This window comes from Mus musculus, chromosome 2 (assembly GCF_000001635.26).
Source record: "Mus musculus strain C57BL/6J chromosome 2, GRCm38.p6 C57BL/6J".
Classification (NCBI taxonomy): domain Eukaryota; kingdom Metazoa; phylum Chordata; class Mammalia; order Rodentia; family Muridae; genus Mus; species Mus musculus.
The window spans coordinates 111,526,506-111,538,523 of NC_000068.7; the positions used below are offsets into that span (position 1 = coordinate 111,526,506).

Here is a 12,018-nt window from a genome sequence, read left to right on the forward strand (position 1 = left end):
ATTCACATGGTTATAATTTTACAGGATTAAGGAGACACAGACTTAAAGAGTTTCATGAATTATTTTATGATTAGATCTTCCCCATATTTGGAAAAAAAATCACTAAATTTTCATAGGACTTTGTACACAGTTATTTGATACTTAACTAGGAATGGTTAAAGAAGAAGGTATGGAATAATGGAGAGATGAACACAATTTGTAAGCACAATTGGTTATGAGTATGTAAATTTCTAAACAAAGAGGAGATGACAGAATTCTACCAAAACATTTTTATATCCTCTTATCTCCCACAAGACACTGCACATCATCCCTATCTCTGCCTTTTATGTTATACATAGGTGATGTGTCATGGAATCTCTTAACTCTATATTTTTACTTAGTTTTGCCATTTCCATTTTGTACATTTTGTTTCATTTGTTAATTTATTTTCTCCTAAGCACTTTAACATTTAAATGAATGGACCATTCTATATATCTTAATGTCTTGATGTTCAGAGATGAGTGAAGTAAGCCTAGGAAGATAGTACAGAAAACGCAGCACAAACAGTAACATTATTTTGGGATTGAATCTAAAACCATAGAGAAATTGGGAGGCTTGGCTAACTGAGGAACAATACAGGCAAGGAAGCAATGAGATTTAAATCATGAGTTTTTAGTTTTAGCTTAGGGGCTGTATGCAATAGATCATATCAAATCCTTAATGTGTGAACAGAAGCTAAATTTGCATATAACAATGCTGAATTAATTTTTTATTGTCTTCTCCAAGGCAAATACAGAGACTCTCTTCTGGAATGAATCATCAAGGGAAGCAAATGACTCTGTGGTGAAAGAATTTATTTTTATTGGCCTCTCTGATTCTCAGGGACTTCAGATCTTTCTATTTGCATTCTTTCTCATTTTCTATGTAGGAATTGTGTTTGGTAACCTTCTTATTGTCATGACAGTAACCTATGACTCCCACCTCCACTCTCCTATGTATTTCCTTCTGGCCAACCTCTCATTCATTGATCTGTGTCTGTCTTCTGTCACAGCACCAAAGATGATTGCTGATTTTTTCAGGAAACACAAAGTCATCTCTGTCCATGGCTGTTTTGCACAGATATTTCTCCTTCACTTCTTTGGGGGGAGTGAGCTGGTGACCCTCATAGCCATGGCCTTTGACAGATATGTAGCAATTTGTAAGCCTCTACGCTACACAATAATTATGCGTGGCAATGTATGTGCTGGCATTGTGGCTACTGCATGGGCAACTGGCTTCCTACACTCAGTGAGCCAATTGGCCTTTGCCGTCAACTTACCCTTTTGTGGTCCCAATAAGGTTGACAGTTTTTATTGTGACCTTCCTAGAGTAATCAAACTTGCCTGTGCAGACACATATAGGTTAGACATCATGGTCATTGCCAACAGTGGTGTGCTTACTGTGTGCTCTTTTGTTTTGTTAATCATCTCCTACAGTATCATTCTAACTACCATCCAGCGCCGCCCTTCTGATAGGTCATCTAAGGCTCTGTCTACACTGACTGCTCATATCACAGTAGTTCTTTTGTTTTTTGGACCTTGCATTTTCATTTATGCCTGGCCCTTTCCCATCAAGTCATTAGATAAATTCCTTGCTGTGTTTTATTCTGTGGTCACTCCTCTCTTGAACCCCATTATATACACACTGAGGAACACAGAGATGAAAACTGCCATGAGACGCCTGAGACAATGGAATTTAAACTTTTGGGTGAACTCATAGATCTCCTCTGGCCACGAGATTGAGATACTGAGCAAAAGAAGTTATTACATTATGCAGCTGACCTTATGTGAGTTATAAAATTCCATTTTACCTCACTTAGTAATTGTTTAAGAATGTTCTAATATTGCCTTGATTTATTATCTGTGATTATTATAGCTTTTATTTTTATAAAATAGGTCATCTAAGGCTCTGTCTACACTGACTGCTCATATCACAGTAGTTCTTTTGTTTTCTGGACCTTGCATTTTCAAGGTTATATAGGTTCAAAATCAATAGCTTTATTTCAAAATACTATTTCACTCATTTTTGCATAATTAAGTGTAATATTATGGTATTCTTTGTGTTCAACTGAAACTTCCTGGATACTTTTCTATTTGTTATAATAAAAGATACAATTTAGACTATTTTACATTAAAGAAAATTTTAATTTGCGCATTATCCATAAAAACATAATAAGAGAATTAATAATACCTAACTAAAAATGTGCTCAATGATAATAGTTTATATGCCTACTACTGAGATTCATAAGTGGTATTTCTTCCTGGTAACCATATCATTTTTTTACTACTACTACTATAACAAACCATAGTCTATTAGTGCCTCATCAGATGTGACAGCAATACTGAACTATCCAGTATTATTTTTTTTCAAGACATTTAAAGAAGCCGGGCAATGGTAGCACATGCCTTTAATCCCAGCACTTGGGAGTCAAAGGAAGGCAGATTTCTGAGTTCGAGGCCAGCCTGGTCTGCACAGTGCTTTCCAGGACAGCCAGGGCTATACAGAGAAATCCTGTCTCATGAAACAAAACAAAAGGAAACGAAACAAAACAAAACAAAACAAAAACTCCCCCCAAAAAATCCCCCCAAAAAACAAACAAACAAATAAACAAAAGACATTTAACGACCTGAGATACTACAGTTGACTATAGAATAGTAAACAGAATTAGAATTAAGAGTTTTTCAGCCTTTGACTATCTTGGCAAAAAGTATATCACTTATATACAACTATCAATTTCTATTATCAGAATGTTAAAAACAAAAGATGATGGTTCAATGCCACTTAAACACAATTATGGCTATCTTTTTTTAAAATAAGTTTTGGTCCACACATTAATAAAAAGATCAAGATATGCATTATACATGGTTATGAGAAGTCTTTAATTACTTTTTTTGTTGTTGGTTTTTTTTTTTTTTTTTTTTTTTTTTTTTTTTTGGTTTTCAAGACAGGGTTTCTTTGTGTAGCCCTTGCTATCCTGGAATGCACTCTGCAAACAAAGCTGGCCTCGAACTCAGATATCTGCCTGCCTCTGCCTTCTAAGTGCTGGGATTAAAGGTGTGCACCACCACTGCCCGGCTGAGAAGTATCTAATTACTAAAGTTACATAAGGGAACATAGTCCTGTGACATACTCACCTTTCAGTGAATTTTAGATAGTATTATATTATCCATACTAATTGATGGTCATGTAGTAAAGAGTTTTGACTTAGTCAAAGTTTGGTATTTCACAAATTACTTTGGGGGAATGATTTATTCCAATTTTAGCAAATATTTATTTGGGGCACTGGAGCTACAATGGAAATGTATAGATTTATGTGCAAGTGTGTATATTGTATGCATATTCTTCCATGAGCATATTCTTTCTATCCTACTGAGGAATTATAAATATCAGGAAAAAAGTAAAGGAGAGTATAAATTTAAATATATAAATCATATATATGATATATATATATAATTAGTTTTAACGTCAGATTAAACTACCTAAAAAGAAGATAGATGAGAAAATTAATAAAACACCAAAATAATAATTTTAATATTTAAAAACCAGCCATTATTGTTATTGTATGTAATTTCATGATCTCAACAATCTAATAGAAAATTGAGCAAAGCATATAATCTTTTAGTTTATATGTAAGATAAAATCAATATTTACATGAAAAATCTTCAAGTTCTTTCATGCTAAAATATATGCAGGCTTAAATTATACTTAAATACCATCCTTGGCCTATTGGATACATCATCTCAATGTTTAATAATATAACCTAAGGATAACCTATAGAAAAAAAAAAGGAATTTCTAATATATTGTTAGTGAGAACACAAAATAGCACAACTTCATGGCAACACCAAGGAATTTCATGCCTTCATTCGTTCATTGACACATGCACACATGGGCACAGAATATTATACAGTCATATACAAGTACAAACGATTAAAAATTAGAATATGAAAACAAAAACATTAAAATTTCCATGGGAGATTAGAAGAGAATATTGGATCAAAGTATTCAGGGGAAAAGGGATATATCTGATTATTTTATGAAGTTCACAAAGAATCACTTTTAAAAGTATAATACAAAGCATTGTGTAATCTCTAAAAAATCAAGTTTGATCAAAAATAATTTATTTAATGATATTTTATTTAAGTTATAAAATTCCAATGAAATGAATAAATCATTAAACAGAAATCATGCAAAGTTCAACTATCTATAAGTTGGTAACAGTGGTTTTGCTTTCTAAACAACACTTATTTGATTAAAGCAAAGGACTAAGTATATTAATATCAGTAATAAAAATATATATCATTAAACAATGTTTATCTAATTTCAATTAATGATATGAATATGAATTGTTTTATTTTAATAAGATATAAGTAGTTCTCAACATTTTCCTCTGAAATCCAAATAAAAGAAAATTATATTTAATGTCCTTATGTTGTTGTCAAGCACTCTTTGTCACTAAAAAAAAAATCTAGATTTCTTAGGTAAATACATGATGCTAGGTCTACAGCAGAAACATGCAAAATCATTCTGGAACTTCTTTATTTTAACTTTTTGTGACAGAGCATCATGTCACATTGTCAAAATGCCCTAAAACTCATCATGTAGCTCATGTTGCCTTTAAACTTATGAAAATATATCTAGTTCCCCTGCCAAGTGCAGATATATACGTGCACCACCATGCATAGATACAATTTTTCATGTCATAGTTAAAGGAATCTAATGAATTTGCTACTAAAAAACCAAAATAACACAAAAAATAAAATAATCTTCCAAAAACAGGAAATGGATCATATGAGGATCAATGATGCAATGGTAAGTATAATAAATTGAATCATCATTACATGAAAGCATCCACAAATTGATTGTTAAAATTTAAAATCCGACATCTTCCTTTTGGTGGACAGAACTAATAAGCTTATCAAATACTCTGAACTGTCTTGGTTTTTTGCAACAAATGTGACAAAATCAAACTGAAAAGTGATTATTAAAAAGGAAGACAGATCAAATATGTATAGTTCAGAAGTAAATATTTTAGAAAACTTCAAGTTCATAATTCAAATTTGTAATCATGAGTTATTCAATTAATGGGTGTAAAGTAAACAATAGAAACCAAAAATTATTAAGAGTTTTGTAATAAAATTTACAAGAGACAAAGAATCAGACAAATTGAACCAGAGACTGTGATTCATATTATCTAGGGAAAATAAAGTAAAAAGTAATTATTAATGAGCTTAACCAATAATGATTCTATATTTAATGGCATTCTACTGGAAATATCTACAAAAGAGAAATACACAAAAATACTACATGGATGTAAGAACATAAAACTAGAGCATGAATCGTCAAATAGTCTGGAATGGTCATCAAATTCAAGGAGAAAAACAGCATGTGAAGAACTGATTCAGATAGGAAGACAGGAAAAGGTCTTGAAGGAGCTGAAGGTATTTGCAACCCCATAGGAAGAACAACAATAGCAACCAACCAGACCCCCCAGTGCTCCCAAAGGCGAAACCATCAAACAAAGAGTATACATGGAGGAACCCATTGCTCCAGGTGCATAAAAGCAGAGGATGGCCTTATCTGGCATCAGTGGAAGGGGAGGCCCTTGGTCTTGTGAGGGCTCCATGCCCCAGCATAGGGAAATGCTAAGACAGTTGGGGGTGGGGAGTGGAGGAGCACTCTCATACAGACAGGGTGAGGGAGGATGGGATAAGGGATTTGTGGTGGGAAAATCAGGAAGGGAGATACATTTGAAATGTAAATAAATAAAATTAATAATAATAATAATAAAAGAACTACCGAATAAAGCATTAACCAGCGCAATACTGAGTATTGCTATGATCCTTCTTTTAGCAAGCCAATTTAAATGACTACTTTTGAGACAATAAATAAATAAGAAGCAAATATTTAAGACAACAAATATAAACAGCCAGAAATAGCAGCAGATAAATGATAGAGAGAATGAAGTAAAGAATATCACTACAAGGATGAGGAGAATAAAAATGAAAAGGAAATTAGAGAACCAAGACTTTACAGAAAAGAAATAATAACTACAATGGGCCTGACACCATCTCCTATGGTGAAATTTCCAATGGAATAAAACACAGGAAACATTCAACTTTTGACTTAGGTAGTTTTATGTGGAGATATTGTTAAACTCCAACAATGGTCTATTTTGTCAAATGGTAGCCTTGGTGTTTCTGTGAAGTTAGCATTTAGATCAGTAGATTTTGAATGAAAAAAAAATATCATCTATATTGAAAGAACTTTATTCAATCACTTGAAGGTATTAAGAGAACAAAGGTGTCATTCCCCATAAATGATACAACACACACACACACACACACACAGACAGTGACAAAGAGTCAGAAAGAGGTACACAGTTTTCTGTCTCTTGGAACCACTAATACATTGTTTCCTTGTTTTACTAATCTGCTTTCTATTTTATTTATTCCTACTTATAAAAGTTATGTTTATTATTTGAATTGGTCAAACTTAAAGTGAAGAACAGTGTTTTGATATATTTATAATCCATGAAATAATCTGCATAATCAGTCTAATGAACATATGGGATGCTTTTTATTATTATTATTACCTTTATTTTTTCTTTTAAATTCCAGTTGTTACTCCCTCCTGGTCTGCCCTCCTACAGTTACTCATCCCATTTCTCCTCCCCATTCTCTCCAAGAGGATGCCCACCTCCTTTAGACCTCCCCTCGCCTTGGGGCCTCTTACACGCGTTCGCGACCGGCCAGGAAAGATGCAACAAACCGGAATCTTCTGCGGCAAAAGCTTTATTGCTTACATCTTCAGGAGCAAGAGTGCAAGAGAGAGAAAAAGAACAAGAAAAAGAACAAGAACAAGAGAGCAAGAGAGAGAGAACAAGAAAGCAAGAGAGAGAAAAAGAATGGCAAAACCCCGTCCCTTTTAAGGAGAATTATCCTCCGCCTAGGACGTATTACTCCCTGATTGGCTGCAGCCCATCGGCTCAGTTGTCATCACGGGAAAGGCAGAACACATGGCGGGAAAACTGCCCCTGCACGTGTGCAGATTATGTTTACCACTTAGAACACAGCTGTCAGCGCCATCTTATAATGGCAAATGTGAGGGCGGCTCCCAACAGGGGCCTTAAGTCTTTCCAGTGTTAGATGCATCTGACTTCTCCCACAGAGGCCAGACTAGGCAGTCTTCTGCTGTATATGTGTTGGGGGCCTTGGAGCAGCTTCTGTATGTTGTCTGGTTGGTGTCTCAGTCTCTAAGAGATCTCAGGGGCCATGTTAGTTGAGACTGCTGAGCTTCCTATGGGGTTGCCCTCCTCCTCAACTTCTTTTAGCCTTTCCCTAACTCAACCACAGAGATCACCAGCTTCTGTTCATTGATTGGGTATAAGTATGTCCCTCTGACTCTTTCAGCTGCTTGTTGGGCCTCTTAGAGGGCAGCCATGCTAGGCTCCTGTCTGTAAGCAGACTATAGCATCAGTAATATGTCAAGCCTTGGAGCATCCTTTTGAGATGGGTCTCAAGTTTGGCTGGTCACTGGACTGTCTTTCCCTCAGTCTTTTCTCCATTTTTGTCCCTCCCATTCTTTTTTGCAGGAACAATTGGAGGTGGAATCTACAATTCTTTCTCCCCACTGTTGGACATTTCATTGGATGCTTTTAAAGTTTCCAGTATTTTTTTTTATATTTATGTAGGAAAAAGATATCAGAACCAACTTCTTTGTAAGTAATTTTGAAATTTACAATATTGTATAAATATGGTATCCTGAAATGATAGTTATTATACAGCAAACTCTGCCAGTTCCCAGCACACATTGCTAGATGTGGCAAAATTGTCTGGGTCATTTGCTGAACTTAGTAAAAAACCTGGTTCTGCCATTGCTCAATGCACCCTACACTAAGACCCTCACTGCCAAGTCATGAACACAAATGACCAGACTGGACACAGTTCTACCTCTCCTATTATTACATTCAATTTGACCCAGAAATTTCACTAAAACTTCAACTCACTGTCTTTCCTTGGGACTTTAACCTAATGCTCTAAAAATTCATGTTAGGAAAATCTGACCAATGACCTAACTTCAGAGCCAACATCCTATCACCAACCAAAAACAGTATTAGAATAATAAATCACCAATTACATAGCAATGATCCCCAAAAGAGCAATTTGGAAGCAAATGATAGTCAAAATATCCCTGGAAAAAAGGAAAAACAAAACAAAATGCTCATTGGATTATTAGATATGAACTGAAGTTATACTTTAGATGGGTCTCAAGTTGGGCTGGTAACTGGACCACTTTTCCCTCAGTCTCTTCTTCATTTTTGTCCCTCCAGTTCTTTTAGGCAGGAACAATTTGACTACAATAGTAGTCAAAACAGCATTGTAATGGCATGATTGTCTACCAAGATGTTACTTATATATAAGAAGGAAGGCCCAAGTGAGGGAGTTTGAATTTCACTTAGAATGGGGAATAAGATATTCATAAGAGGTAGATGGTAGGAGGGAAATAGGATGGGTGTAGGGAAAAATGGGGGGAGGTTCAGGATCATATGTGGGGAAGGACAGAAAAGATGGCCAGATGACTGTGAAAATGAATAGATATCTCATTGGGGCAAGAAGGAATGGGCATCTATAGGATGAGTTAGAGACCTGGGATAAGGGAGGCACCCAAGAACCAATGGGGGTAACATTAGCTATGGCTTACAACACTGGGGATATTGAACCTCTTGTAGCTAGTCAGGAAACCAAGTGGAGCAATAGAGATAACCAACTCACCCACAAAACTTTCAACCCATAATTTATCCTCTCTACAAGAAATATAGGCATGGGGGATGGAGCAGGGAATGTGGGAATGGAAATCAATAACCTACACAGTTTGAGACCCATCCCATGGGCAAACATCAATCCCTAACACTATTAATGATACTCTGTTATGCTTATAGACAAGAGCCTAGCATATCTGTCCTCTGAGAAGCTCCATCCAGCACCTGACCCAGACAGATATAGACACTTCCAGCCAAACAGTGAGTGGAGCTTGAGAACTCATGAAAAAATAGGAGGAAGGATTACGGGTTCTGAAGGGATAGGAACACCACAGAAAGACCAACAGAGCCAAGTATTCATAACCCTTGCAGCTTTCCGAGTCTGAACCACCAACCAAAGAAGATACAATGTCTAGACCTAGGCCTTCCCTGCACATGTGTAGCATATGTGCAACTTGGTCTTCATGTGGGTCTTGAACACCTGGAATGGGGCCATCCCCAAAACTGATCCCTTATGTGCAAAATGTTCTTCTAGCTGGGCTGCCATGTCTGGCCTCAAGGGAGAGCAAGAACCTAGCCGTTCAGAAACTTGAAGTACCAGGGTGGAGGGATATCCAGGGGAGTACTACCTGCTCACAGGAGAAGAAGAGAGAGGATGAGGGAAAGATTGTGGGAAGGGGTTACCAGGAGGGGGCAGTGATCAGGATGTAAACAGAAAAGATAAATTACAAAAAGATTTTAAGTAATTACCCAAAAATTCAGTGACCTGATTGTCAATAAATATGATAAATGTATTGTGGATGAAGGACAGAATAGTCAAAAATATTGTTGGAAAAACTGAATGCATACATGGGAGAATGATATTAAAATCTTACCCCTTATGTTTGTTTAAAAACTCCAAATGAGTAGAAAGCCTTAGTTTAAGATCTGAAAATCTTAAATCGCTTGAATGGCTATAAAATTTAACCAGCTTCACAGTATCAGGCATAAATTCTCTCCCTTGGAAAAGGCACCCAAAATATAGTGAGTTCCCCCATCAAATTATTGTCATTGTAACAGTAGTACCCACATATAGCTAGGTGAGTTTATATTTTCCTATGCAGGGTCTAGATCTGTGTAAGACAATTGATGTTCTTTCTTCCCCAGTATCCTGCTCAACTTTTATCACCATGAATGATATTGAATAGGAGGAAGATTCCCAATCAATTTGAGATTGATTTCCCATGTTCTGAAACCAAAGTATGTTGTTTATTCATTAATATATAACTATGATCACCATAAATGGGAAATAAAATAGTCTGGTTTATTTACACATCTGCACCCTCACAGACCAATACACCACATTTATACTTACAAATATGCTTGTAAAATATCACATGTGGGTTAACCACTGAATGAAGTACAATAGTTTTAATAATTAGTCTATTTATGAACACTGTCTTCCACTGTCCTAATGGAGATTAAATTTTAGGATATTATACAAGTCACAAACCTAATTAATCTTTATCCAAATGTTTTATTTGGATACATTATTCACTTGGTTAAAAAACACACAGACACAAAGTGAGCTTCACTGATAGTCTATGTCAAGTTTATCACTTTGTTTCATCTATTTTTTTAATTTTTACTGCCTCCCACATTAAGGTTTCAGTAAATAGCTGTGATAAGGCAAAAGGTGATGAAGTTGGCCCATTTGATGGAGTCAGTGGAGGGTTTGAGGTGTGTAGTGATGTACAAAATCATACTCAAATAAAATTTGTTAAGATGTTATTCACAAAGATAAACACAAGAGTTTGGTCAATAAAAATAATCTAAACTTCATTAAAAAATAGATTGATGACATTCTTTCATTATATTTATAAAGATTATTCATATTTAGATTTTAAGACAAAGGATTAACAATGCTTTACTGGTTGATTAATAATGTTATATAATTTTAAAATATATTATTTCTATATTAGAAGATTGGTAACATTTTCAAATATAAACTATATTTCCTGATTTTAAATCTATTTCCTAGTTAGTATTTAACTTATTTAAAGTAAGGAGTTTGCGTATCTGGATATTACAAATTTACTTTGGGACCCAGAAAGTTGCCTATGAACCTTTTCATAGCATTTTTCATCTCTTTATTTCTCAGTGTATAAATGGCTGGATTTAGGAGGGGTGTAAAAACAGAGTAAAACACTGCAAAAAATTTGTCCAACCAGGTGATATTGAGAGGCCACACATAAATAAAGATGCAGGGCACAAAAAAGATTAGCACGACTGTAATGTGGGCAGTGCAAGTGTTCATTGCCTTAGATGCACCAGCTTTAGAGCTCTTACATACAGTCATAAGAATATATGTGTAGGAAGTAAGCAACAGAATAAAGCAAGTTATAGCCACAAGTCCACAGTCAGCATTCATTAAGGTATTTAAATAATGATAATCCATGCATGCAAGTTTTATTACCAGTGGCATGTCACAGAAGAAACTGTCTATTTCATTGGGACCACAAAAGGGCAGATGCACAATCACTACTATGTAAATTATACCATGTATAAAGCCAATTGTCCAGGAAGTCAACACCAAACTGCTGCATCTCTTAAGGTTCATGATGGTGAAGTAATGGAGTGGCTTGCAGATGGCCACATACCGGTCATAAGCCATTGCCACCAACAGCACCATTTCTCCTGCAGCAATGCAATGGGAAAAGAAGACCTGGGACATACATCCTGCAAAGGAAATGATCTTGATTTCCCTGAGAAAATCTGTGATCATCTTAGGAGTGGTGTTTGTGGAGAGCCACATGTCAACAAAAGACAGGTTGGCCAGCAAGAAGTACATGGGGGAATGCAGATGGGTGTCAGTGGTTATTAAGGTCAGGATGACAATATTTCCAGACATGATGAGAAGATAAAGCATCAGAAATATCACAAATAGCAAGACCTGAATATTCTTTGAATGGGCAAGTCCCCAGAGTATAAATTCTGACACAACAGTCTGATTGTCTCCATCCATTTTATTCAGTGTGTCCTTAAAAATAACCTGAAAAGAAAAAAAATATCCATTAGAAGTATGAGGTAGTCTACTTCCTTTGTAGAATTAGACATTCTTATTGAATCTTACCTGAATAGAAATGCATATGTTAAAGAGAAATCTAAGCCAAATATGAGTGACATTGCTGCTCAAAGTAAAAGCTAATGAGCAACTCTCCAAGAAAAAAAGCATCAGATGTGACTGATATACACATAATC

General features: G+C 35.5%; 1 protein-coding gene and 1 pseudogene across 1 annotated transcript; one reads left to right on the forward strand and one right to left on the reverse strand.

Annotated features, from left to right (window-relative positions):
- Olfr1293-ps (olfactory receptor 1293, pseudogene) lies at positions 799 to 1,737 on the forward strand (annotated as a pseudogene).
- Olfr1294 (olfactory receptor 1294) lies at positions 10,844 to 11,782 on the reverse strand. Its single transcript, NM_146885.1, has one exon. The coding sequence runs from the start codon at positions 11,780 to 11,782 to the stop codon at positions 10,844 to 10,846; it is 939 nt and encodes a 312-aa protein (NP_667096.1).
- Between the last annotated feature and the right edge of the window lie 236 nt (positions 11,783 to 12,018).